The 26,424-nt window shown below is 42.7% G+C and overlaps 1 protein-coding gene across 5 annotated transcripts; it reads right to left on the bottom strand.

The window, feature by feature from the left end:
• Positions 1 to 301: 301 nt before the first annotated feature.
• Positions 302 to 25,551, bottom strand: SPATS1 (spermatogenesis associated serine rich 1). 5 transcript variants are annotated; one of them, XM_012100754.4, is made up of 9 exons: positions 25,359 to 25,551; positions 24,900 to 25,076; positions 17,461 to 17,605; positions 14,525 to 14,649; positions 13,085 to 13,246; positions 8,663 to 8,783; positions 7,776 to 7,838; positions 4,615 to 4,730; positions 302 to 4,372 (listed from the first exon to the last, which is right to left on the bottom strand). In XM_012100754.4, exons 2-9 carry the CDS (start codon positions 25,012 to 25,014, stop codon positions 4,344 to 4,346), a joined length of 876 nt encoding a protein of 291 aa, XP_011956144.1. In that variant the 5' UTR covers positions 25,015 to 25,076; positions 25,359 to 25,551; the 3' UTR covers positions 302 to 4,343. The 5 variants fall into 5 exon arrangements, with proteins under 5 accessions (XP_011956144.1, XP_011956143.1, XP_042092805.1 ...); XM_012100753.4 differs by having other exon boundaries at positions 302 to 4,730; XM_042236871.2 differs by lacking the exon at positions 13,085 to 13,246.
• Positions 25,552 to 26,424: the final 873 nt, after the last annotated feature.

Genomic DNA, 26,424 nt, shown 5'->3' with positions numbered 1-26,424 from the left:
TGAGTTGCCATTTCCTTCTCCAGTGCATGAAGGTGAAAAGTGAAAATGAAGTCGCTCAGTGGTGTACGACTCTTAGCGACCCCATGGACTGCAGCCCACCACGCTCCTCCATCCATGGGATTTTCCAGGCAAGAGTACTGGAGTGGGGTACCATTGCCTTCTCCGGACTGAGCAACTAACAAGGGTTAAATGAGATCGTAAATCCATCGTAGTATCTGATACCTAAGAAGTGCTCACAAAAATGGCAACTGTTACTACGAGAAGCGCAAGCTCAAGTGATCAGAGATTGTCCCAGAAACAGTCATGTCAGAGTTTTCCATTTATTGCACTTCAGTCTACATGGCTTAATATTAATAGCAGAGAGCTACTGTTGATAGGTGCTAGTATTAAGCAAACTTGATCGGGGTTGAAATCTTGGCTCCCTCATCAGCTTGAGTAATAATCATACTGAATCTCAGTATCCTGATTTGGAAAGTGAAGTTAACAATTTATACCTCATAAATCTGAAGGGCCCTGAAGGGCAAATTAGTTGAGGCCAAAAACCCACTGAGATAGGGATTGCCAAACTGAGATTCCAACTCACTTGGTTTCCTTCTCCATTCAAAAACATCTCTTTGGAGCTAGTCCTGGAAGGGACGAAAATATTCAGGGGACTGGGATACACCATAAGTATTTAACGAGTTTCTCTTTATATTTCTTCATTTTTCCCTTTGCCTCTTCTGAAAAAGCTACAGAACTTTCTGATTATATGTATATTTTTTGCCATGAAATGGGAAATTGTATTAATAAAATCACTACTTTGTTAAGAGGACACAGTGTCAGATTATGAAGAACACACAGACTTTGCTGTTTGTGGTGTAAGATGTCAGTCCACTCCTGTCTCTGCTGTCAGCTGGCTGTGTGACTGGTGACAAACCATTTTCTGTCTCTGGACCTCTGTTTGCAGGGCTCTTCTGTAGGATTCGTGACCATTACTTCCTGCCCACCCCAGCCCCAATATCCACTCAGTTGCAGTGGTTACAGTTTGTCTCTCTCTCACACAGACACATTGGCCGATTGGTTTGATCAAAGCTGAGCCAGTTAAATCTCCTCCCCAAGGAATTTCGACACTGGAACCTAAAAGAGCCAGGTCGCTGCTGGCCGATGAACCTCTAACATGACACCCTGGAGTTGTCTGACACCATGTTTTGTACAATGTAGACTGAGAAGGGGGGAAAGTGGATCCCAGGTGCACTGAGAGAAGCAGAGAGGAGAGTCTAGAAAGACAGAGGTCGGTCTTGGCTGGGCCACTGTTCCTGGATGCAACCTGTTCCTTAGTCCGAGGTACATCCCTATTCTTGAGTTCTAACCCTAACCCTAACCCTTTTGGCTTTAGCCAGTTATAGTTGGGTTTCTGTTATTTATAAGCCAGATTCCTAGCATATCCAGAGTTGAACCTATCCTCTCTCAAAAGCCGTTTCAGATCTAACATCCCAAGAGCCTTCTCCTTTCTACTCAGGACCACCTTTACCCTCTATGTCAGCTTTTTACCAACTAGAAAAAGGTGCCCCTTCCTGCAGACACTTTAATTGACACCTGGTGGGAAACTGTCAACAAACTACTGGAAAAAAAAAAAACTACTGATGTCTGGAGAACAGGACACTTACTATAAGAAAATTAGATCGCCCATGTCTGTGACACAAATTGCACCCCCTTAGGGACATGTGTTGTACAACCTGCCCACCAGGACAGTGAAGCCCTATTAAAAAGTTCCCCAGCACACCCTTGAATGCATGTATGTCCCAGTGAAATTCTAATATCCTTTTTTTACCATCAAGAAACTGTGCAAGAAAGGGCTAAAATTAGGGTCAAAAGCCTGTGACAACACCAAGGCATGGCAAGAGGCTAGGGGTAGCCATCCTCATCATCTTCATCATCTCCCCAAATAAGGATATGGAATTTAAGTAGAAATACTCTGATGCTTTGCAAATATAATTTCAAGACAGGTCCTCCAGCCCTGCCCTCCATCTACCAGATTGCCACCTATAAGCTCCTCCCTGGGTGTCCACTTACTACAAAATGGAATTCCATGCACCCTAAATGCTAGTAATCCATACCATAATGTTAACCATGGTTAATCATCTAAATTGGCTTGAGTTTCACCTACCAATACTCCCTTGTGGTGTATCAGTTGTAGCTTGTAATTTTTTTCTCAGACACTCATGATTGTTATTTATGGGGTGCCCTGGGGTGGGGAAGTATTCCCAAAGAGAATACTCTCATTCTCAGTCCCCAGAGGTTCAAGAGTCTTTTCGAGCTCATTTCCCAGTTTGGGATCAATATTCCAATCAGATAATTTACATCTAACCCTGCATCCACAAGGCATAGGCTTCAGATTTACCTTTCTCACAGGAGACTTTTTTTTTTTCCACATTCATATACCAGATCCCAAACTCATATGCCCAATTACATCCTGAACAGTTCCACTTGAGCGTGTCACAGGTTTCTCAAATTCAACTTCCAAAAACTGAGCTCCTGTGAAAGCCCTGGTGGTCCAGTGGTTAGGACTCCGCACTTTCACTGCCGAGGGCCTGGGTTCAATCCAGGAGCTGAGATCCCACAAGCTGCATGGTGGAGCCAAAAAAAAAATTGAGCTCCCTCTAGAAAACCTATACTTTCCCAGTATTCCTTATTTCAGGGGATAGCACAGGGCTGGCATGTATGGTTGTGTTAGTGGTTCACTGCATAAGGGACAAATAGAGGCTAAAATCTAATTTGCACACTGCTCACCAAGTAATGCATCCATGGGACCATGTCCGTCAAGAGAGCATCTCTCTCTAGGTGAGTGAAGACACTCTATGGTCAGAACACCACATGTTGCCCTGGCAACAGCACCACCATCTACCTGTTGCCACTTTCCCTTCCGTCATACTTTCCTCCCACTCGTATCCAAGTCATCCCAGAGTCTTGCCATTTTCATCTCCTAGGCAGCCCTCCAGTTCCTCTCCTATGTGCCACCTCTGCTCTTTGTTTCCAGATAGAGCAAATAAAAATACAGAGTTCCCAGTTCAATTTGAATTTCAAATAGACAGCAAGCGGTTTTTAGCATAATTATGCCCCATGCCTTCCGTCTGTCCTCTCTTTCCAAGAGAACCTTAGCTTTTTCCTCCGGCCCACGCTCCGCTCAGCCAATAGAACATATTTCTAGCCAGATGGTCATACCCAGGCTCACACCGTCACCACTAGAAGCTGCCCCCACACCCTCTCTGTATTTGCTGGACTCAGAAACATTTCTTCAGAAACAAGCCATTGGGATTTGGGGCTTCTCATTTGATATGAGGCTGGGTCTCTCCATGTGCACCACAAAATGTTTAGTTTTCATGGATTTCTTACAAAGTCCAGATTTGGGAGCCTCAAGTCAGTAGTGGCCACCCCACCCCCCGGGGAGGCTCAGGCCATAACCCCTGTGGAATTCCCTGGTGTTGGGAGAACACGAGACATCTCAAGTGGGCTCCCAGTCTTTCCCAAGTTCGAGTCCGCTCGAACTTGGCCAGTAGACGCACTAAATCAGCATCTGAACTTCTAACTACAAGGGATGCGGGGCCAGGGGGTTCCTTTAGTGCATTTCAGGCCCAGATGGGGAGAAAGGTCCCAGGACAAAAAGATGGGAGAGGGGCCAAGGCAGGGGACCAGAGAGAGAAGGGATGAGTCCAAAGACTCCATGGAGGCGGCAGCCCTGCTCTTCTCAGGGGCTTGGCCCAGGACTTGGGTGCCCTGCACTCGGAGGCTACTCCCAGACGTCACCCCTGCACAGTGAGCTGGTTCTTGTGAACCACCAGATTACCCTTGACCTTAGGAGAAGCATGAAGAAGTCAATTACCATTGACCATACTGAAGTATAATAGGTATGTAGGAGTAAAGAGTTATGACGCCTGTTACTCACCCTCAGATAACTGAGCAAAATAACAATAGGAATAATATGAGAAAAAGAATGTGTATACCTTTGGACAAACCTTAACTACTGTAGATTCTAAGTGAAGAATATGTAGATGTTTGTTGCACGATTCTGAAAACTTTTCTATCAGTAAAGTTTTCAAAATACAAGTGAAGGGAATTCCCTGGTGGTGCAGTGGTTAGAACTCTGAGCTTTCACTGCTGAGGGCTGGAGTTCAGTCCTTGGTCGAAGAACTAAGATCCCACGAATGGCATGGCATGGCCAAAAAATAATAACAATGTTTAAAAAGGCAAAACACAGTGATTTTGCGTCCAAGTCAAACATCTGATTTAGAACAGTTGCACTAACAGGAGCACTCAACAGGAAAAGGCTCTCTAGGGGCCAGTCAGGGCCTGCTTCCTGGACCTGTTCAGGACTGTCTTGGAAAGTCCAAAGAACCTGTGGATAGAGGCACAGAGTTAAAGGCTGTGCTCCATCGCAAGACTAACAGTTCTCGAACATACACTTGACAGCGACCCACAGCCGTGACATCCGCCCAGGGGCCACCTCAGGGCAAAGGATACCATCCACTCTGGGAGAGGCTCTGCCTCTCTCCTCTCCATTGTGAAGCCTCTCAAAAGCCTGCTCTTCCGGGCTTGCCTCCAGTTGTTATGCTATTCTTTGAAAGTCCTTGGACCCACCAGCAGGTAGAAAACTGTGTAGCAAGGAGACTGCTGGCTGCCAATCGTCAAGCTCTTCGACTTCTCTTATCTCGCTCTTCAGCATGTTGGCCTTTTCCTTCACCCAGAAAGGCAAGCTGTGGGAAGAGAACAACACCATTTCAGTCCGCCTGATGCAAAATTTGCAAACACCTTCAGGAGACAAGGTACTCCATTCTCCAAAAGTAAGAAGGCCTCCAATTCTGGAGACCAGGTGTCGACATAAAGCACCGTATTGGGACTTCCCTGGTGGTCCAGCAGTTAAGAATCTGTCTTCCAATACATGGGATGCGGGCTAATCCAGGTCAGAGAACTAAGATCCCATATGCCTTGCAACTAAGCTAGTGAGCCGCAACTACTGAGCCTGCATGCTCTGGAAGCCGCGTGCCATAACTAGAGAGAAGCTTGAGCTCCGCAATAAAAGATCTTGCATGCCACAACTAAGACCCGATGCAGCCAAATAAATAAATATTTTTTAAAAACCCATCATATTAGTTGTCGTCATTGTCCCTGCCCCAAACCCATGTCTCTTTTGTGTCCCTCTCTGCCCAGGAATCTGAGCCCTGTACCCTGCATCACCTTGACTCCTCCCTGCCCCCACCTTTGAGTTGGGCTTGGCTAGTGGGAAGCACCCACAGGAGATCAGAAGGTGCAAAGACAGAGACTGAGATGTGTCTTATTGAGCTCCTTGACTCCCCCCCTGTCTCCTGAGGTACCCCAGTTCTGGAGTGGCTGTATTCTCCACGGCCACAGCTCGTTTACAACAGCCCTTCTCCATTCTCTCACTACCCTGTGAACCATGAGCTCTTCTCCTGCTGTTCAGACCTAGACATTATTAAGAGCTTCCCACTGGTGGGAGTCCCTGGGTGCTTCACCCTCCCATGTGAGTTCCCTCAACCTGCTCACTCATTGGTAAACAGTCCTTTCATTAAACTGTCTTCAGAATCCCAGCAAAGTATGCCTTCTGCTTTCTGCTGGGACCTCAGCTAATACAGACACCTGGCATCCTCCCAGGTCTGTTGAGATTTGAAAGGGCATATGTTGGGCTGTGCTGTGTGTGATCCAAGAGGTCTTGGGAAGTCTGGCTCCTGGGATGAGTCGGAGCAGGAAGATGAAGAATACTTTCATCTTTTGGCCACTAGAATTTTCATATTTAGGGGGAGAAATGCATTAGGATTGAGAAAATACCCTGATAAACTGAAGGTAAGGAAGTGCCTGTAAGAAGACAGAGGATTACCACGTGTAGGAATAGATGGGATATCATTTAAAGCTGACAACACAATAATATTGGGTTGGCCAAAAAGTTTGTTCAGGTTTTTCACAACATCTTGTGTAAAAATCCAAACAAACTTTTCGGCCAACCCACTAGAAGCCCAGCTAAAAAAATAAGGGCAAAAAGCAATATAGGAAGATATCAGCATAAAGAACCAATAGAATAAAAAACACCAGCATTCCTAAACATCCAAAGAAATAATTTTTCAACTTTTGTTGAAATAAAATGGTGAAAGACTCAGGGTAAATATAATATACATAACACATGTAACAAACTATTCTGACAGAATTTAAATCAAATCTGTCAAATCAATAAATGCAAGTGACCCTAAATCACCTCTTAGAGAAACTACTTTTCAAATTGACTCACAGAGAAAAATCCAGTTCTGTTTCTGAGAGAAAGATGTAAAACACAGTAATTTGAAAGTCTAAGCATGGGCAAAAGCATATTAGTCAAATGCAAACAAAACAAAGTAAGAGTTGTAATCTTAATATCTGGCTAGGTATAACACAGGACAAAATGCATTAAATGAGAAAAAAGAAAGATATTTTTGCAACGCTAAAAGCTACTAGTAATAAAGACAGAAACACACTAATATTTGGACACTTTAACACACCAACTCTTAGTACAAGTGGGCCAAATGAGCAGTCAAGTGGACAAAACTGGGTGAGAAAAAATAGGGACTAAACAATAAACAATAAGATAAATCTTTTGGGCATGTATCTAATATGCATCCTGATAAAATAGAATGCACTTTCTTATATATATATTTGGCTGAATTGAGTCTTAGTTGCAGCTCTTGGGCTTAGCTGCTCCACATTACATGGGATCTTAGCTCCCCAACCAGACATCAAACATACATTTCCTACACTGCAAGGTGGATTCTTAACCAGTGGACCACCAGGAAAGTCCCTAGAATGTGCTTTCAAATGCATATGGAAAGAGTCCCAAAACTGAATGTATATTAGCTCACAAGAAAACTTTGATAAGTTCCATAAAATAAAAATAATAAAAATACTTTCTGATCACAAGGTAATACAAGCAAGAATGAATTACAAAATAAGAGCCAAAAAGCTCCCCTATCTAGAAAATCTCCCTATTAAGGAATTCTTTAGTCAAAAAGGAACTATCAGTGGGAATGACAGAATTCTTTTAAAAAAATAAAGATAACTTACATATCAAAATATTTTGGTTCAGAATGGAGCAGAGCTAAACTATTAGATCAGAAGAATGAGAACTTTCCTGGTAGTCCAGCAGCTGGGACTTCACATTCCCAATGCAGGGGCACCCAGGTTCAATCCCTGGTCAGGGAACTAGATTTCACAAGCTGGAACTAAGAGTTAGCATGTAGTAACTAAAGATCCCGCATGCTGTAATTAAAAGATTCAGCACAGCCAAATAAATAAAAATGAATATTCTTTAAAAAGAAAATAAAAGATCAGAGGACTGATACTTTCCTGAAATACAGAAATACTAGTTTACTCTCTGCCTCTTCAAACTCTAACCATCCTCCCTGGCTGCACTTATTTAAGTATATGTCTTTCTTTCCCAACAAACTCTTGTGTTTTGGAAAGCAAGGACCCTGACTGTTTCTCCACATAAAACCCCTCATGGTGCATGCCTACAATAACACGTGGCATCTGGCGGTCTGTCAATCATATCTGTTGAAGATGTAAGCAGCCCTGCGGCTAGACTCCATAGACACTTGACCTTCGAAACCAGAAACCCTCCATGCAAACCACCTTACCCAGCTGCCGGGATTCAAAAGGTCCCTATGCCTCAGGTGTCTATGAGCTCCTCCATAGGAGAAAAGAAATAATTGATTGTTTCATAAAGGTAAGATAATATGAAATATGTTGAGATAACTCACTTGGGGATTTGTGGAAGAGGCTCAAGTGGAATAAATGTATCAAATTTCTTTTCATAAGGCACTCTGAAAATCAGAAAAGACAACCATCAGATTGGTATGGCTTCTATGGCAAAGATATCAATACTTCATTGTGTTCAATACAATGTCTTATTTTCTTGTTTTAATCGCCATGTATGGGCTTCAAAACCATTAAGGGCCATAGTTCTTAGTATTTTTTTTTATCGCTTTTTGTAAACGTCATTAAAACAAACATGATTAATTTTTATTGAGGTATATAGTTGATTTACAATATGTTTAAAGTGGATACATAAGTGATATACGATATATATATTTAAGATATATATACACACACACACACACATACACACACACATCTTGTTTATCTATTCATCTGCTGAGGTTGTTTCCATATCTTGGCTATTGTAAATAATGCTGCTATAAACATTAGGGCGCATGTATGTTTTCAAATTAGTGGTTTTGTTTTCTTTGGAAAGCGATTAATTTTCTAAAATATTTTTAATGTACCACACCAACTATTTTTCTTTTGATTTAGTGACCCTCCCTTTCTCGTCAATGCTTAGTTTCGAGTGTAAGTCAACCCTCCTAACCAACAATGTGATTCAGAATGAAAATTTAAGCCTTCATATTTGTAGTAGTAATAATAGGAACAAAATTAGCAACCACCTTTTTGTAGTCAAGATCCTGTGTATGATCTCAGTTACACACACGCAATATACATACACTAAGGAAATAGACGTGGATTTTTTAGAAATCTTCACCATGTCCCGTTGAGATTTGCCCCTTGAAAAATATAATTTATATGTAACAGAGAGAAATATGATTCCTTTAAAGTTCACTAAATAATGCTACTATTAACATATACTTACAATGAAAAATTCACTGGCGGGAGAGTTGATCCTGCTTTATGAAAGCCTTTACTCTGTTCTGGATACATATATGGATTATCTCCTGGAGTTAACTTTGGGATGCCATTCCTGGGGTCAAGAACTGTGAATGGTGTTTAAAAATGAAATCATAAAAAGAGCTGAAGATGGTCCCCAGATTTGTTCTAAGTATTGACATGACAGTGGAAATAGGATAATTTAGTGTTTTATCATTAGGTACATATAGGTTTCTTAAATGTTCTGTTTATGATTGTTTCACCTTGAGGAGATGAAAAGTGTGAGCTTGAAATAAAAGTAAAAAATAAATTTAAGAAACAAATTAAAAAACTTTTTTCAAGTGTGAGCCTATGTTTGAGATATTTTTTAAACGTGTTATGATTACTTTACCCTGAGAAAGAACAATAACTTAGGTTTGGATGGGATGGTTTGGTTTAAAATGAATGGTGAATCAAAAGTTATCTGCAATGAGGAGCATAAACTCTGACTTCAATCTTTTCTTTCCTAGGCATTAGTGCACTTTGAATCCCTGAATTCCTCAGGGATTAGAGGCCATTTGAATTGGGGCTCTGCCCCTCTGATTGGATCTCAGCTAATAAGGATCCTGGCTCCTCCTTCTGTCTCTAAGACTGGGACAGGGGGTTTCCCTGGTGGCGCAGTGGATAAAATCTGCCTACCAATGCGGGGACATGGGTTCGATCTGTGGTCCAGGAAGATTCCACATGCTGTGGAGCAACTAAGCCCGTGTGCCACAACTATTGAGTCTGTGCTCTAGAGCCGGGGGCTGCAACTACTGAGCCCACGCACTACAACTGTTTAAGCCCTAGAGCCCACACTCCATAAGGGAAGCCACCAGAATGAGAAGCCTGTGCACTGCAACTAGACAGTAGCCCCTTCTCACTGAAACTAGGGATAAGCTCATGCAGCAATAAAGACCCAGCACAGCCAAAAATAAATTAATTAAAAAAGAAAAAAAGAAAGAGACCGCGCAGCAGTGGGAGGTGGCCTTCATGGTAAAGAGGAGTCAGGAAAAAGTCTACTGATGCTGAGTAAACACTGCTTATTCAGCCCAGGCTCTGACACCCGACCCAGCCCCTTCCAATGCCCCAGGAACAAGAAACAAACCACTTGAGTTCGCATGGAGTCAGGCTGGCACAGGATGGCCATTTAACATGCACCTCCAATGCCAGATGCCTCTCCCAAGAAAGTAATCCTGGCCTGCAAGACTGCCTCGGGACTAGAAGCAGGGCCATGCAGCTGGGGACACAACCTCCTTCTTTGCTCACACCCAACAGACAAAGGACTCTTTTTAAATTTTTCTTTTTAAGTTTTTTTTAATCTTTGTATTTATTTGGCTGGGCCAGGTCTTGGCCATGGCACTTGGGAATCTTCACTCGTTTTTGCAGCATGTGTGATCTAGCTTCCTGACCAGGGATTGAACCCGGGCTCCCGCTTTGGGAACAGGAGGAAACTCCCTCGTTTTCTTTGCTTTTTGGCTGTGCTGGGTCTTGGTTGCTGCGCAGGCTTTTCTCTAGTTGCCGTGCTTGGGCTTCTGTTGTTTCAGCTCCTGGGCTCTACAGCTCAACAGCTGTGGCACACGGGCTTAGTTGCTTAGTTGCTCCACAGCATGTGGGATCTTCCCAGGCCAGGGATGGAATCCATGTCTTCTGCATTAGTAGGCGGATTCTTTACCACTAAGCCACCAAGGAAGTCCTCCTCATTTACTTTTAATATATACTTGAAGTTGTCCCCATTCTGGCCAGTGAGACAAGGAAGTCTCCCAAGGACCATATGGGAAAACTTTCCTTCCTTCTAAAAGCGGAAGGCAACAGGAGATTTTCCTTTTTTATGTCTTGAATACAAATATGATGCTTAGAACTACAACAGTTATCTTATAACCATAAGGGGACCAGCATCTAGACACAAAAATCCAACATTACGAAGAATGGTAACACATCAAAAAACCCAAAATGAGCCTGTGTCTTTGATGAGATCACTGGGCAACCAGACCATATAGGTCACTAGATACCAAAGCTTCACGTTTATTAATTACCTAATAAATATCTTACAATTTAAGTCTCTGATAATTTGATTTTTCTCTTACTTGTAGACAAAAGCATGCCTAAGTAATAGACAGCTAAACTTAGTCCCTTCTTGGTTTTTCTCAGCTGTTCCAGATTTAAACCAATTAAATAAATACTTGGCTCTCCTCCCTAGGGCTGCCTCTCAGGAGTGAGAAGTCAGAGTGTGCACAGCAGGCTTACATGACATCAGGATCTATGAGAAGGCTTTGGGTCCTGGGTCACCATCTACAAACCACATGGGTACCTGCTGCTCTCTGAGAGCTGGTATCTATTTCTGTTGTCTACTAAAATGGGCCATCTAGTCTGATTCTCCGGAGAAGGCAATGACACCCCACTCCAGTACTCTTGCCTGGAAAATCCCATGGACGGAGGAGCCTGGTAGGCTGCAGTCCATGGGACACGACTGAGCAACTTCACTTTCACTTTTCACTTTCATGCATTGGAGAAGGAAATGGCAACCCACTCCAGTGTTCTTGTCTGGAGAATCCCAGGGACGGGGGAGCCTGGTGGGCTGCCGTCTATGGGGTCGCACAGAGTTGGACACGACTGAAGCGACGCAGCAGCAGCAGCAGCAGCAGCAGCAGCAGTCTGATCCTCTGAAGCCATCCCTGTCTGCCATGCATCAGGTGAAACACACATTTATTCCCATATGACCCCCGGCTTGGTGATCAACAGTATACTCTATGGTGACCTGTCAGCATTCCAGCCGTACAACCAGCTCCCCTGGCTTGCTCGCTTGCTCGCTATCACTCTCTTTCTCTCTGTCCTAAGCTCCACAGTCTTTACAAGGCACAGAAACACTGCTATTCGTCCACATCTCCTGGGTGGATGAGACCCTCGGGAGGCTTTCTCCCCAAACATTGCCCAGAGTTATCATCGCTCTCTGCGCACTGTCAGGTGAGATGCCACTTCATCTGGAAGCTCAAGGTCTTCCCCCAGCCACCCTGTGAGGCAGAAGCCCCAGCTAGACTCATGTCCCCTCAGCCACTAGATTTTGATCTCAGGAGTTGGGTAGGACACAGGACTCCTCAGAGTCCCCGTATCAATGACTACTTTCTCACCTCCTCTAGTCTGGCTTGTGGTGTATTCTCTATCCATGCAAGGGCTGCCCTGGTGGCTCAGTGGTAAAGAATCCACCTGTCAATGCAGGAGACATGGGTTCGATCTCTGGGTCAGGAAGATCCCCTGGAGGAGGAAATGGCAACCCACTCCAGTATTTGTGCCTAAAAAATCCCATGAACAGAGGAGCCTGGAGAGCTACAGCCCATAGGGTCGGACAAGAGTTTGACATGACTTAGCAACTAAATAACAACTACCCAAGGAAAAGCCTTGGTTTTCAAAACTACTTGTCTCTGCTGTGAGTTTAAAAGTCTATTTTAAAACTCAAAAATAAATAAATAAATAAATAAATAAAACTAGAAGTTTCTATTTATTTCTCTTTGTATACTGGAGTGGGTAGCCTTTCCCTTCTCCAGGGGCTCTTCCCAACCCAGGGATCAAACCCAGGTCTCCCAGACTGCAGGCAGGTTCTTTACCAGCTGAGCCACCAGGGAAGGCCAAGAATACTGGAGTGGGTAGCCTAGCCCTTCTCCAGTGGATCTTCCCAGGAATTGAACTGGGGTCTCCTGTATTGCACACAGATTCTTTACCAGCTGAGCTACCAGGGAAGCCCTGTATTCCTATTACAGCAATCTTACTCTTCCCTGAAGCACTTGCTGACTCCTATACAGGTATTTCTATAGAAGCGTGTGCCATAAACGGTCCCTTGCTATTCAGAAACTCTTTAGGGTCTTTCAATAAACTTATGATGGCTAAGTTGGAACAGAGAACTCACCAAGTCACAAGCTGAGGAGATATATATACACACTTCATCACATCTACCTTTCTTTAAATCAGCTACAAAACAACAACACACACTGAAGCTAAGGGTTACAGGATGTTTTCCTTGTAAAGAATCGAAAGTACGATTTAAATGCGTATGACAAGCAGCATCTAATTGAAACATGAATTATTTTCCTCGGACTTCAATGGAGATTTCTATTAATAAGTATCCGAGAGAACTTATCTGATGACTCAAATATCACATTACCATTTTATGAAACTCAGAGAGAAACAAAAATGTGGATCAGCATATGGTGTGAGTTCTTTGCCAAAAAGCGCAGCCTGCCAACCATCCCCTTGTCTTTCCTATTTTCCTGGCTGCACCTGAATGACACAGTGACCCCCTAGGTCTGCCCCAGCCACACAAGGCTAGGCCGCTGGAATGACAACTCACGAGTATTCTGGGGCATTGCACAATGAAGATTCAGGAGGAAAACGTTACCACATTTCTTTCTCCCAAGGCTCTTGTCCACTATCCTCTCTGATAGAGACCTCCTATTGCCGAGGAAGACCCCGTTAAAGAAACACTGCTTTCCAACATGGTAGGTGTGGATGTTGCTGCTAAACCTTGGATAAAATGTCCACTCAGGACGCTGCCCATCTTCTGCAAGACATCAGAAATGCTTCGATCAGCACTGCTCCGGCCTCACAGTGTAGCTGGATAACAAAATGGTGTGAAGCCCCACCCCCACCCCCAGCACTATCTGGCTATACGACCTGTATCCATGCGTGTAGTTCCGTAATTCTACATCAAGGGCAGTGTTAACCGCTATGGGACTAGGCACAAAAGAAGGGAAGTAGAAAGAAAGCTATCTAAGAGGGTTCTTCTCTTTTTCCTTTTTTACTCTCCCTTTCAAAAATAAGGCCAGTTTTATGGTTGGAAGTGATGTATGGGTGAGGAAGCTCAGAGACAGTTTTACAAGCATCTGGGAGCCAATCTTCACTCTAATAAATGTGTAGGAATAGAAAGCCCGTCAGGGGAAGGGCTGGAACACCCATGGCATCTTAACCAGATGGCATATGGTGTTGGCAGCCAACACTGGCACATGCCAGGCTACAGAAACACAGAGAGATGCAGCGTGATTAGGACCGAGGAGAAGGGCTGCTCTGAGACCTTAGTCTGTTTCTTCGTCCGACCCTTTTCCTATAAAACTGCTCAAGTGATTTTGAACGGTGAAAGATCTGACAGCTCCAGGGTTGCTTAAGAAACTCTTTTCTCCTTGGTGGCCGTGAAGGACCAGAGGCTATGGAGGAAGGCGTGTTTGAGTTCTAACCCCATCCCTTCACTTCCTAACTATGTGTGCTTCTGTGGGTGACTGAATCTCTCCAGCCTCAGTTTCCTTCTGTGTAAAACGGGGAGGTCTGTATTAGCCACATAGGTCTATATGTATTGACACAGAAAGAATCCATGATCTATTTGTACTTTGAGTGAAAACAATACTTTGAAAATAATTTTGTACTGTTTTCTATCAGTGAAAATATGGTGGTATATTACAATCCATAAATATATATATATTTATACATATACATTTCAAATACATATACATTTACATTTCAAAATTCTCGAAGAACAGATATCAAATTCACAGCTATGGAGCAGAATAAGGGGATGATTGGAAAATATTGGGGAAGGGGTTTTCATATTCTACATGCTTCTTTATTATTTTAATATTTTATTATAGTACTTTTATGTTTATAAGGCATTTTAATTTTGCAAAACATATAACAGTAGCTGCCCCACAGAGCTGTGAGAATTAGAGATGAAGTATGTTGAATGCCAGGCACCTAGTGGGTCTTCAGCAAATGGCACCCAACAGTATGGCAGCCTTCTGCAAAGACCCTGGGCATGGAGGCACATGGAGAGGACCTATAACCTACTCACTTGTCTGCAGCTTGAGCAGGCTGAATTCCTGGGGATATTTATCCTCTTGGACTCCAGGCAGTGAAGTTTCAGAGGAGTGATCAGAATGTGAGGAGGAGGATTTCAGATCCAACTCCGCAGCAGGGCTGGAAAGGAAGCAGAAGAATGAAAATGTTGATGTGCTTAAATTGGAAGTTACAACCTGATCTTACATCTCTTACACTAGAATTGCCCTCACATATGAAAACTAGGACTACTCTTCAATAAAAGCCCATGAGCATATAATTTATTGATTCATAATTTGAGGGAACTGAAATATATTCAAAATATGTATGCCTAAAGGCAGTTTGGTGTCCAAAAGTTAAATATAGAATTATCATATAACCCAGCAATTCCACTCCTGGCATACACCTAAACGTTAGGCTGAATAAAAGAAGCCAGACACCAAAGACCATATATTGGTGATTCCATTTATATGAAATATCCAGAACAGGTAAATCCATAGAGATAAAATTAATGGTTATCCAGGGCTGGAGGGATAAGGGACATGAGGGCAACAGGTTTCTTTAAGGAGGCAATAAAAATGTCCTAAAATTGATTGTGATAATGGTTGCATTATTAAACTGAATTACATGGTATACGAATTATGCTTCAGCTAAAACTGCTACCAAAAAAATGCATGTCCAATACAATCATTAAATGGAAATAAAAAATCAATCAGCATAAAGAAAAGAGAAAGAAATAATCAAAAATAAGACTTGACTGAAATGGCTATAATAACAGAGCACTATGTTTAGTACAGAACTTCCTGGCAGTTAAAAATTCCTGTAATGAGCTGTTGTGGGCATCAACAGAAAAAGCCATCACTTCTGGTCTTAGTGGCCTAGCATTTGATAGATGGCCTTGGACAATACTTTCAGGTAGAGTTATCTGTTATCAAGTCATAGGATCTTTTTTCAAAATATTATGCCACCTTGATATTGGAATCATTTCAAACCAACTTCATGTTGATCATTTTGTTTGCTCCTAACAAAAAATCCTGTTATTATAGGTGGGGCCAGTAGAATCATTTCCATTTGCAAAGGAAATGACCCCTCAAAGAAACTAACAACCCACACCCTAGAGAGGGGCCGAGCTGGATCTGCAGGCTAACTCTAGACTATGATGCCTAAAAATCATAAAGAACCCTGGGTCCATAACTCACAGTCTTGCATAGCCCAACTTCAGTTTTAAGTAAACATACCCATACTAATGTCTTTGAACTTCCATAGTGTGCAGATAAAGCAAAAAAGCCAACAACTCAGAGTCCACCCTCCTAGTTCCAAATGTATAACTTTGACACTGGGTGATATATGTCTCTCCTAAATACTTTTATATATTTGTGTTTGCTGAATTAACTGCATAGAAAACATTGCCAAGATAAAGGAAATGTTCCAAAAGAACTTGAGGACTATCCACCTACTTTCACTCAACAAACACATATCTGAGTACATTTTATGGAAAGTATTGGTCTAGATACTGGGGATCCAAAGAGTCCCTCCTCTCAGGAGCTTAGGGTCAAGGGGAAGACGACACGGACAGATAAACAGGTGACTGTGAAAGAGTGGGTAAAGTTAGAAAAAGCAAGTTTTGCAAAAAAGTAGTATAATATGATCTTAATTGTGAAAAATAATTGTATATTTCCATGCATAAGAAATAGATTTTTCTTTCATGCATATAAAAAAATTAACACCAATTCTCTAAGAGATGAGATTACCATGGTGGTTGTTTTTTATACTGTTTTTTATATTTTCAAAATTCCTATAATGAACTTAAATAACTTTATTTTTTAATTTAATTATGTATTTATGGCTGTGCTGGGTATTCACTGCTACACAGCCTTTTCTCTAGCTGTGGCTTCTTCATTGAGGTGACTTCTCTTGTTGCACAGCACAGGCTTAAGGGCTCAGTACTTGCAGTTCCCAGGCTCTAGAGCACGTGGACTCAGTAGTTGTAATGTAAGGGTTTAGTCGCTCCTGGTATGGAGGATCTTCCTGGACCAGGGATTGAACTCATGTCCCTTGCGTTGATAGGAGGATTCTTCACCACTGAGCCACCATGGAAACCACTAAATTACTTTCATTACAACAGAAACTGTTGGAAAAAGCTTTTTAAGACTTTTTATCATAAGAAATCAAACAGAGCAAAGCATATAAAACAGTGCAGTTTTACAAATACTTCTAAAGCCGACATCCAAGAAAAATAATGCACGGCCAGCCCTTTCCTCTCACTCCCTGGAAACCATCTGTGTCCCTTTCCCAGAGAGGTAACCACAATCCTGACTCTGACTGTTATGGTAACCATTTCTTTGCTGTTCTTTAAGAGTGTACCACCAGGACTTCCTTGGCGGTCCAGGGATTAAGAACCTGCCTTCCAATGCAGGGAACACAGGTTTGATTCCTGGTCAGGAAACTAAGATCCCACATGCCCTGGGGCAACTAAGCACACACGCCACAAGGAACATCCATGTGCCACAACTAAGACACAATGCAGCCAAAAGCAAAAATGACATAAACAAATATTTTGTAAAAGATTTGCCACCTGTGTGTGTATATTTGCACTCCCAAAAATACATAGTTTAATTTCACCTTCATAATAGCGAGCCCTTGCACAGCCTGTGTTTCATGCCAAGGAGTCTTCTAATCACTTTATATGAATTACCGCATTTCATCCTCACAACAATCTCCTGAAGTATTACCACCACCTCTCCCCATTTTGCAGATAAGAAAGCTGAGGCCCAGGGAGGTGAAGTAATTTGCCCAAATTCACACAGATACCAAGTGACAGAATGAGATCTGAACTCAGTCTGGCTCCAGAACCCATGCTCTTGTAAACATGTCACACTCCCTGTCAGACTGTTGGTCCCCGGGTTAGAACTGACCCCAATGTCTATGGCTCTTCCCTGGACCCTTACTTACTCTAGGTGCACAAAGCCTCTGCCAGGGCTGAGAGGCCCACTGACACGTAGACCTGTTTCAGCAGACGAGGGGCTGACCCTTCTACCAGGTGATGTTACGTTGGCAAAGCATCCCTTAGATTCCACAAGATCATTGCGCTTGGTACCTGTAACACATAGATATCACCACTGGATTACATTCATGAAACTACCTCCCACTTGATCTTGTTCCCCAGATGGTAAATAATTTCTTTTTTAAAAAGCTATAAGAAAATTCTCCGAAATAAGAGTCAGACTTCTCTGACACTGGAGTTCATTTTTAGAATGACTGCTGTTCCACCTACCATTTCATGATTCACATGTGTGCGGTATCTACTGGGCACCTCTGCAAATTCCCACCATCCATCAGTGGGACTGCCTTAGCCAGGTTTTATTCATTTCCTGTCAACTCCCTCTCAAATTCATCTAGCAAGTGAATCATATCCTTCCCACACTTGTCAAGACCCAACTCTATTACCAAGCACTTTACTCTTAGGAGGACTTTGCCTGTGACTCTACAAAGTTTAAAGTTTAAATTCTATAAAATCTGTCCTCTCACAATACCCTCATCCTGGGGTTTCTCAGGATAAGAACTATTGCATCAGCGTTACCTGAGAGGCCTGTTAAAAATACAGATTCCCAGGATAAAGATGTGATACATATATACAATGGAGTATTACTCAAGCCATTAGAAAAAATGAAATAACATCATTTGCAGCAACATGGATGGGCCTGGAATTGTCATATGAGTGAAGTCAGACATCCCTTACAAAAATGTGGAATCTAAAAAAAGAATGATACAAATGAACTTATTTACAAAACAGAAACAGACTTACATACTTAGAGAACAAATTTATGGTTGCTAGCTGGAAAATCCCATGGATGGAGGAGCCTGGTAGGCTGCAGTCCATGGGGTCACTAAGAGTCAGACATGACTGAGCGACTTCACTTTCACTTTTCACTTTTATGCATTGGAGAAGGAAATGGCAACCCACTCTAGTGTTCCTGCCTGGAGAATCCCAGGACCGGGGGAGCCTGGTGGGCTGCTGTCTATGAGGTCTTACAGAGTCAGACACTACTGAAGAGACGCAGCAGCAGCAGCAGCGGGGCAAAATGGGGGACGGGATCATTAGGGAGTATGGGATGCACACACTGCTATATTTAAAATGGATAACCAACAAGGACCTACTGTATAGCACAGGGAACACTGCTCAATGATATGTGGCAGCCTGGGATGGGAGGTGGGTTTAGAATAGATACATATATTTGCATGGCTTAGTCCCTTTGCTGTCCACCTGGAACTATCACATTATTAATTGGCTATACTGCAATATAAAATTTAAAGTTTTTTTTTTAAAGAAAAAAATACAGCTTACCAGAATAAATGGGAAAAGGGGGGTGCTAAAACAGATAACCAACAAGGACCTACTGTAAAGTACAGGGAACTCTGCTCAATACTCTGTAATAACCGAAATGGGAAAAGAATTTTAAAAAGAGTTAATACATGTCTGTGTACAACTGAATCACTTTGCTGTACATCTGAAACTAATACAACATTGTTCATCAACTACACTCCAATTTAAAATTTTTTAAAAAAGTTAAATGGGGGTGGTGGAAGAAAAAACAACATAAAACATTAAAAAATAAGAAATAATTCAAAAATACAGATTCCCAAATCTCATTACAGACCCATCAAACTGGAATCTTGGTCAGTGAAGCCTGGGAATCCACATTTTGAAGAAGCCTCACTCCCTCAGTAGTTCTAAGGCTCATGTTTGGCAGTGAAATTCCTCCTCTTCAAGCCCAGGTCCATCAATGCACTCATTCTATCCTGCCCCTCTTCCTGATTCTCCACATGTGTCCAGTGATGAGAATCACCTTGGGACACTTGTTCAACATGCAGATTCCAGGGTTCCAAGCCAACTTATGGCAGGGGCGAGGCGGCAACCCAGAAGTCTGTATGTTTAAGAAGCACCTCGGGTGATTCTCAGAGCCAGCCAAGTGTGGGAAGAGCTGTGTTTGGCACAAGGCCCTGAGCCATGCCTTGGAGGAGGGCATGGCAGCCCATTCCAGTATTCTTGCCTGGAGAATCCCAGCGAACAGAGGAGCCTGGCGGGCTGCAGTCCACTGGGTCGCAAGGAGTCGGACGTGAGTGAGCAACTAAGCACAGCATGGCATGCAGCCTAGGGCAGCCCTCCATGCACGAGGGCCAACTGGTTGCTTGAGGAGTGAGTAATTGGGATGGAGTGGAACCCAGTGAAGGGCAGAGCTGTGAAGAAAGAGCACAGGTCTCCAGCAGCCCCAGATATGGCGCCTAAGTGTGGTATCAAGAACATAATACAGACCACACTCTCTGACCACACGCAAAAGACAGCCAAAAAACACCTATAAGCTTGGAAACTCAAACCACATCTCCAAACATTTCACATAATAGAAGAAAGCATAATGTGACTCATGAGGTACTTAATGATCAATGACGTAAATACAATATATCAAAACTTGTGGATTCAACTAAAGCAGTAATTAGAACCTAGAGCCTTAAATGCATACACTGTATTTTACTGAATGCAAGACACCGTCAGTTGTAAAAACATTATTTTATGGACCACAAAGAACAGAGGCTGCCAATTAAATTATGACACATGCTTTATCATTTTGGACTTTTATATTTATTGAAGAATCCTTTTAGACTTACTTAGATATAGATTTTAATCCTGCGCATATTTAAAGAAGGAAAATAAAAGCAAAATTAAATGGCTAAAGGCACTTGTGGGGCTTTCCAGGTGGTGCTAGTGGTAAAGAATTGCCTGTCAATGCAGGATATGCAAGAGACTTGGGTTTGATCCCTAGGTCAGGAAGATCCCCTGGAGTAGGAAGTGGCAACCCACTCCATATCCTTACCTGGAAAAATCCATGGACAGAGGAAAGGAGTCGGACAAGACTGAGCGACTGAGCACAAGGCATTCTTAAACCTTATGCACATTCAAAAGTCTGATTATTGAATCACTTTTCACCTCAATCCCTGATGTCCATATTTTCCACCAAAATTTTTCGCAATGCAACAAGAATATAGGTGATGGAGCATTTCTTAAGTGCCTCTGGAATTTTCTTCCAAACCACAGACACACCTCTGCATTATTCAGTGCTCATCCAGCAAAGTTTATATCAACTACTTCACAGGGGCTACTGGGCCCATGGCACTGGTAAGACCCATCCAACTTCAGAGACACAAACTGTGAAAAATGTCCATCTTACAAGTGACAGGCTATAGTGTCAGAAAACAAAGATTCTAAAACGAATGACCTAAACTTTCAATTCAAGATACAAGGGGAAAAAGACAAATGCCTCAAAATGATAAGGAAAGAAATCATAAAATAAAAGCAGAAACGAATGAAATAAAGATGATTATCAGAATTAGCGGTTCATGGAAAAAATTTAAAATGTAGCTAAAGTTCAAGAAAAAATTTTAATATAAGTAAACAGTATAAGAAATGAAAAAGAAACCACAATTACAAATAAAACAGAAATAATCTTATCCATAAAGAAATTGAGTACCAGAAATATCAAATAACTTGTACAAGGTTACAGAGCAATGGAGTATAACTCTTAAAATGTAGTTTAGAGTCTTCCCTGGCAGTCCAGTAGTTAAGACTCTGAGCTTCCATTGCAAGGGGCATGGGTTTGATCCTTGGCTGGGGAACCAAGATCCCCACATACTACACAGTGCAGCCAAAAAAAAAAAAAAATGTAATTTAATGTTACAATAATCATGATGGAACTGAAACAAACCTGGACAGATAAATCAACAGAACAAAACAGCAAATGTAGCTAGAATAAAATTTTCTGTGATAATAGTGGCATTTTATCTCAGTGAAGAAAGAATGGATCATTCAAAAAAAATTTCTGGAACAGCTAATTAACCATTTGGAATGAAAATAAAATTAAACCTCCCTTATCCCCAAATAAATTTCAAGTGAATTACAAATTTGAATGCAAAAATTTAAAGATGTATCTGAAAAAATAACAAGTAAATGTTTAAATAATGTTAGAGTGGGGAAGTTATTTCTAAGAAAGGTATAAAATACAAGCAAAAGAAAAGATGCGTAGATTTGAAAACATACACATTTGAAACTTTCATAGCAAACTATAAATAGATTCATAACATACAGGATAAAAAAAGAGCTAATAATCATGATAAAACATGAGTTTTTAAAAATTTATAAGATGAAAATCTTATACCCAAAGAAAAAAAAAATGAGCAAAAGACATAATTAGGTAATTCACTAAACACGCATATATAGACAATATATGTTTGGGGAAAAAAATTCATCCTTATATTAGTAAAAGAGCTGAACTTAAAATAAGATATTATTATTTCTATCCGTTTACAAATACCTAAGGCTGGCACAGCTTGGAGGAATGACATTCTTGTACACTGTTGCTGAAAAAACTTCCATCTTACTGAAGAGTAATTTGGCCGTTGATGTCCTCCAAAACTTATGAGAATTGCTCTTTCATTCCAAGGTTCTACTTTCAGTAATATACGAAAAAGGTATGAAATGTATATATAAAGATGCAGAAAGGACCCACATATGTAAAGGAAAAAATAAGATTAAGAGCAGAGATGTCTTCTGGGTTGAGACTCTTGTCAGTTCTGAGTTACTTATCATAGCATTTACTTATGAGAATACTTGCCCATAGGTTTTAACAGAGACTGCCTTTTCTAAATAATTCACATTCTATATTGTATTCGGCCACTAGGGGGACTGGCGAATTCACCAAAGCAAGGGTTGTTTGCTAAGGATGGTATTAGAGAGGGCCCCCTCACAAGTTTTGGGGTTTCTTTTTTTTGAGAGGTAAAATGTAAATATATTATGCAACCCTAAGCAGCGAGCCAGTGAAATCACATCTACAAATTTAGCCTATTTCCCTGTTTACTTAAGAAGTTTTGTGATGGCAACATTCTAGAAAGCGGCGTGCAGCTGCCCTAACAGCAGACTCTGCAGACGGACCAGCAAGGGCTGGAAGAGGGGTCTGCCTGCTCAACTGGCACTTTCTCCAAACCTGGCTGACTTCCGGAAATTCCTAGAAGAAACTCAGCTTCAAACATCATCTGGAGACACTTAAGCCTGACCCCAGGCTGCCTCTCCACATCTCCTCAGGTGGGAGAAGTGAAGTGAAGTCACTCAGTCGTGTCCGACTCTTTGCGATCCCATGGACTGTAGCCTATCAGGCTCCTCCGTCTATGGGATTTTCCAGGCAAGAGTGCTGGAGTGGATTGCCATTGCCTTCTCCAGGGGATCTTCCTGACCCAGGAATCGGGTCTCCCTGATTGCAGGCAGACGCTTTACCATCTAAGCCACCAGGGGGGAGAAGAGCGCTGGAAATGCAAGACCGAACCCTCAAGTCCGAACCCTCCCATCCTGATATTGATGCCTCCGCTGTGTAGAGTAACATCAAGTTACTTTCAGCAAGTCAGTGACCTGTTGTGCCCAGCTCACAATGCCTGCCCCACCTCTCTATCTAGCACTGTAGCCTGAGGCGAGACACGGTAAGTTAAGGAACATTCTTCTTGAAAGGGTCACCATTTATCATGCTCCTTGTTACCAAATGCAAAAGATACCCAGTGAGTCATGAACTTGAAAATCCTAAGTCAAACACTTCAAGACAAAAAAAAAAAAAAAAAGATGGTCCAACCTAAGAGAAAGTTCTGATGACTAGAAAGGAATCGAGGGGGAAAAAAGTCTGTTTCAGAAGAAAGTCTGTTTCTTTGGTACCATCTGTGAAATTCACAATAATTATTTCCATTTCCGTTAGGCAGGAATAACACCTTACATAACCAAGGCACTTTCACACGCTTGTCATCCCAGCTGAGTTACACAATAGCACTGTCTGGCGGGGAGAAAATAACACAGCAAGCCAAGTTAGCTTCTTGTGGATACTCTTTAACCAAACACTTGGTTTCCAGTCCCTGTTTATCTGCTCAACAAACAAATGAAAGATCTAGGACAGTGGTTTTTAACCCTTTTTTGAATCACAGACTCCCCCCAAGAAATAAAGAAAGTCCTGGGTTCTCTCTGCTGGAAAAATGCATACACATCCAGAGTTGTGCACTTGACCTATGCTGGTTCATGGATCCATGCTCCTTTCCTTACTGAAACCTGTGGACTCCATGTGAAGCTGAGCTCAGATGTGGTCTCCTGAGTGGATACCACTCTCCAGCAGAAAAGGAAGCCATGTGGTGTGGCAATCTCAGGGGCTACTGTTCTTCCAGGAGCCCTAACCTAGAAACCTGAAACCCTTTTACCCACCCTTAAAATAGCAGCATCCTTCTTTAGGCCTGGTCAATCTGAAAACTGTGGAACATTCTGGAGCTTAAAGCTAGAATCCCAGAACCTTTTTCTCCTTGCTGAACTAGCCACATTGGGCAATTAGTGGCTCTAATTTCTATTGCTCCACTGGCCCCTGCTTGTAAGAAAAGGTGAAAGTCTGAGTCACTCAGTGGTGTCTGACTCTTTGCGACCCCATGGATTGTAGCACGCCAAGCTCCTCTGTCCATGGGATTCTCCAGGCAAGAATACTGGTGTGTGTTGTCATGCTCCTCTCCAGGAGATCTTCCCGACCTAGGGATTGAATCCCAGTCATTGAGGGTAAATTCTTTACTGTCAAAGCCACCAGGGGAGCCCCAGTTGTAGGCAGGTAGTAAATCATACTGCCACCCTCTCCCTGCACTTGTAAATGGAGAGATCACAGACCCGGAATACAGAAGACCAAAGACCCAGCTCTAACGGGCAGAGATGGAATGTACTACAATCTCTTTTTGAAGGCTACCCACTTACATGTACTCACTTGGGGGTTTTCTGAGAGACTCTGGTTGTTCTACTCCACAAGCACTGTTCTCTAAAGACAAATATACCCCTAAACATTCTCTTCAGCCATAAAAATCAATCACAGAGCTCCCATCCACTGTTTAAGCTAAACCTTTCATCAAAGTGTTCCTAATTTCTACCTGAGCTGTCCCATCCAATGAACAGTGCCACAAATCTGATATATGAGCAAAGAGAAAAAAGAAGTGGGGGCCTGGGTTTGGAGACCGGAAGACTCATGTCAAATCCCAGCTTTATCATTTATTGACTGAGGCACTGGGCAGGTCAAACCTATGTCCTCCTTCATTCTTTGTAATATACTTCTCCGTGAGATATATTAGGAGATCCAGGGAGGTTATTTATGAGAACGCCTGCTTGGATGCTGCTCTCTGCCTTAGCAGACCTTGGGTTAATACAGACAGTATCAGTACAAATAGTCCCTATTACAGGGTCCCAAACTAGCCTTCTTTTAAACGTCAAAAGATGCCTTCTGGCTCAGTGTACTTGGCTGGGGCAACCAAATCCCAGTCAGCCCTCCTGATTTTTTAAACTCAACTGTATCTCTTCTCTCCAGTGGTGATGTCAGAGTCTCCTTTCTCTTGAACCTTATTCAGGTCTCTGCTGTAGAGGAGGCGGAGACGAGAGCCCCGAGGACAGCTTCCAGCGTCCATGGACTCAGCTGTGCAGATGTTGATTTAAATATTAAAAAGCGAGCCGGAGACAAAGAAAAGACCTTTGTTTAAAAAAAAAAAAAAAAAGCATCAATCAAAGGAAACAAAACTTCAGGGGCCACCGAAAGTCTACAGGGCAGGGCTGGCCTCTTGATCAAAGCTTCCCTCGCTTTCTCTGATCGGGCGTTTCCAGGTTCGGATGCCCGCCGAGCTCCCTGGGCCCTCGCCCGCCCACCGAGATGCTCCTTCCCTCCCTCCGCTGGGTGGTCCACCCCTTCCCCCAGAGGAGGCCTGGCTCTAACGCTCCGAGGCCTCCAAGGATGATACGGCCGACATCAACGCACCAACCCCAACCGGCAGCCGAACTGCCGAACTGCAGGCCGCGGATCCGACAGCCAAGGGCAAGAGGGACGCCGCGGCCACCTGCTTCACCCGCGGAGGCGCGTTCCGGGGTTGCCAGGACACCAGCCCAGCAACGCGCGCCGCCGCCTCCCGCCAGGCGGTGCTTCCCGGTCTTCTTGGCTTCCCCGGCTCTCTGGCACGTGATGGAGTCTTTTAAAGGAGCAAAACCAGAGTCCCTAGCCCTGGCGGGGCGTGGTGGGCAAGGACCAATGGAAAAGTGGCTTTGTGTTTCTGAATTTTTTTTTTCTTTCTCTTTGAGAACTGTGGGTACTTCCCTGGTGGTCGAATGGCTGACTCACTCTTGCGCTCCCAATGCAGGGAGCCTGGGTTCCATCCCTGATCAGGGAACTATCCTGTGAGAGGCAACTAAAACCCGGTGCAGCCAAGTAAACAAATACTTTTTTTTAAATTGTGGTTCTTCTCCGGGCAATTTTCATTATCAGGACTGTAGCCTCTGGTGGCAGTGAATGATGAGCCCTCCAAAAAAGCTTGCAGATGCGGTCTTATAACTGGCATTGATTGGACAAGATCACCTAACACTTCAGAGCCTCTTTTCTGGGCCAGGCGCCCTGGTGGATGTTATCTTCCTTAAGCAGCCAGCTGCATTTTTCAAAATAGAAAGCTGAGTTTGAGCAAGGGCTTGCTCAAGGTCACCCAGAAAACTGAGATTCATTTCCAAGTTTTCTCACTCCAAATCTACCACTCTGTCCATCATACCAACTTCAATTATCTTACTTAATTCTTATTAGCAACTAATCAATCTTGCAGGCAAACCTTCTCTCCGACTCTGGTTTATGTCCCTCAGTTCAAATTCTGATGCAATTTTTGCCTTGGTGAAGTGTAAAAAAATTAGACTGTGTTTTTATTTTAATAAAATTTTTACTGATTATAAAAGAAAAAAGTGGTCATTCTAGAAACCTTGAAAAAAAATTTAAAAGTATTGTTGCCCAGCTAACATTAAGATGCTGCGATGCCAGGAAGGCAGAGATTTTCGTGTTTTGTTCACTG

The sequence above is a fragment of the Ovis aries genome, chromosome 20, assembly GCF_016772045.2.
Source record: "Ovis aries strain OAR_USU_Benz2616 breed Rambouillet chromosome 20, ARS-UI_Ramb_v3.0, whole genome shotgun sequence".
NCBI lineage: Eukaryota > Metazoa > Chordata > Mammalia > Artiodactyla > Bovidae > Ovis > Ovis aries.
This window is presented reverse-complemented; position numbering and strand designations above follow the sequence as displayed.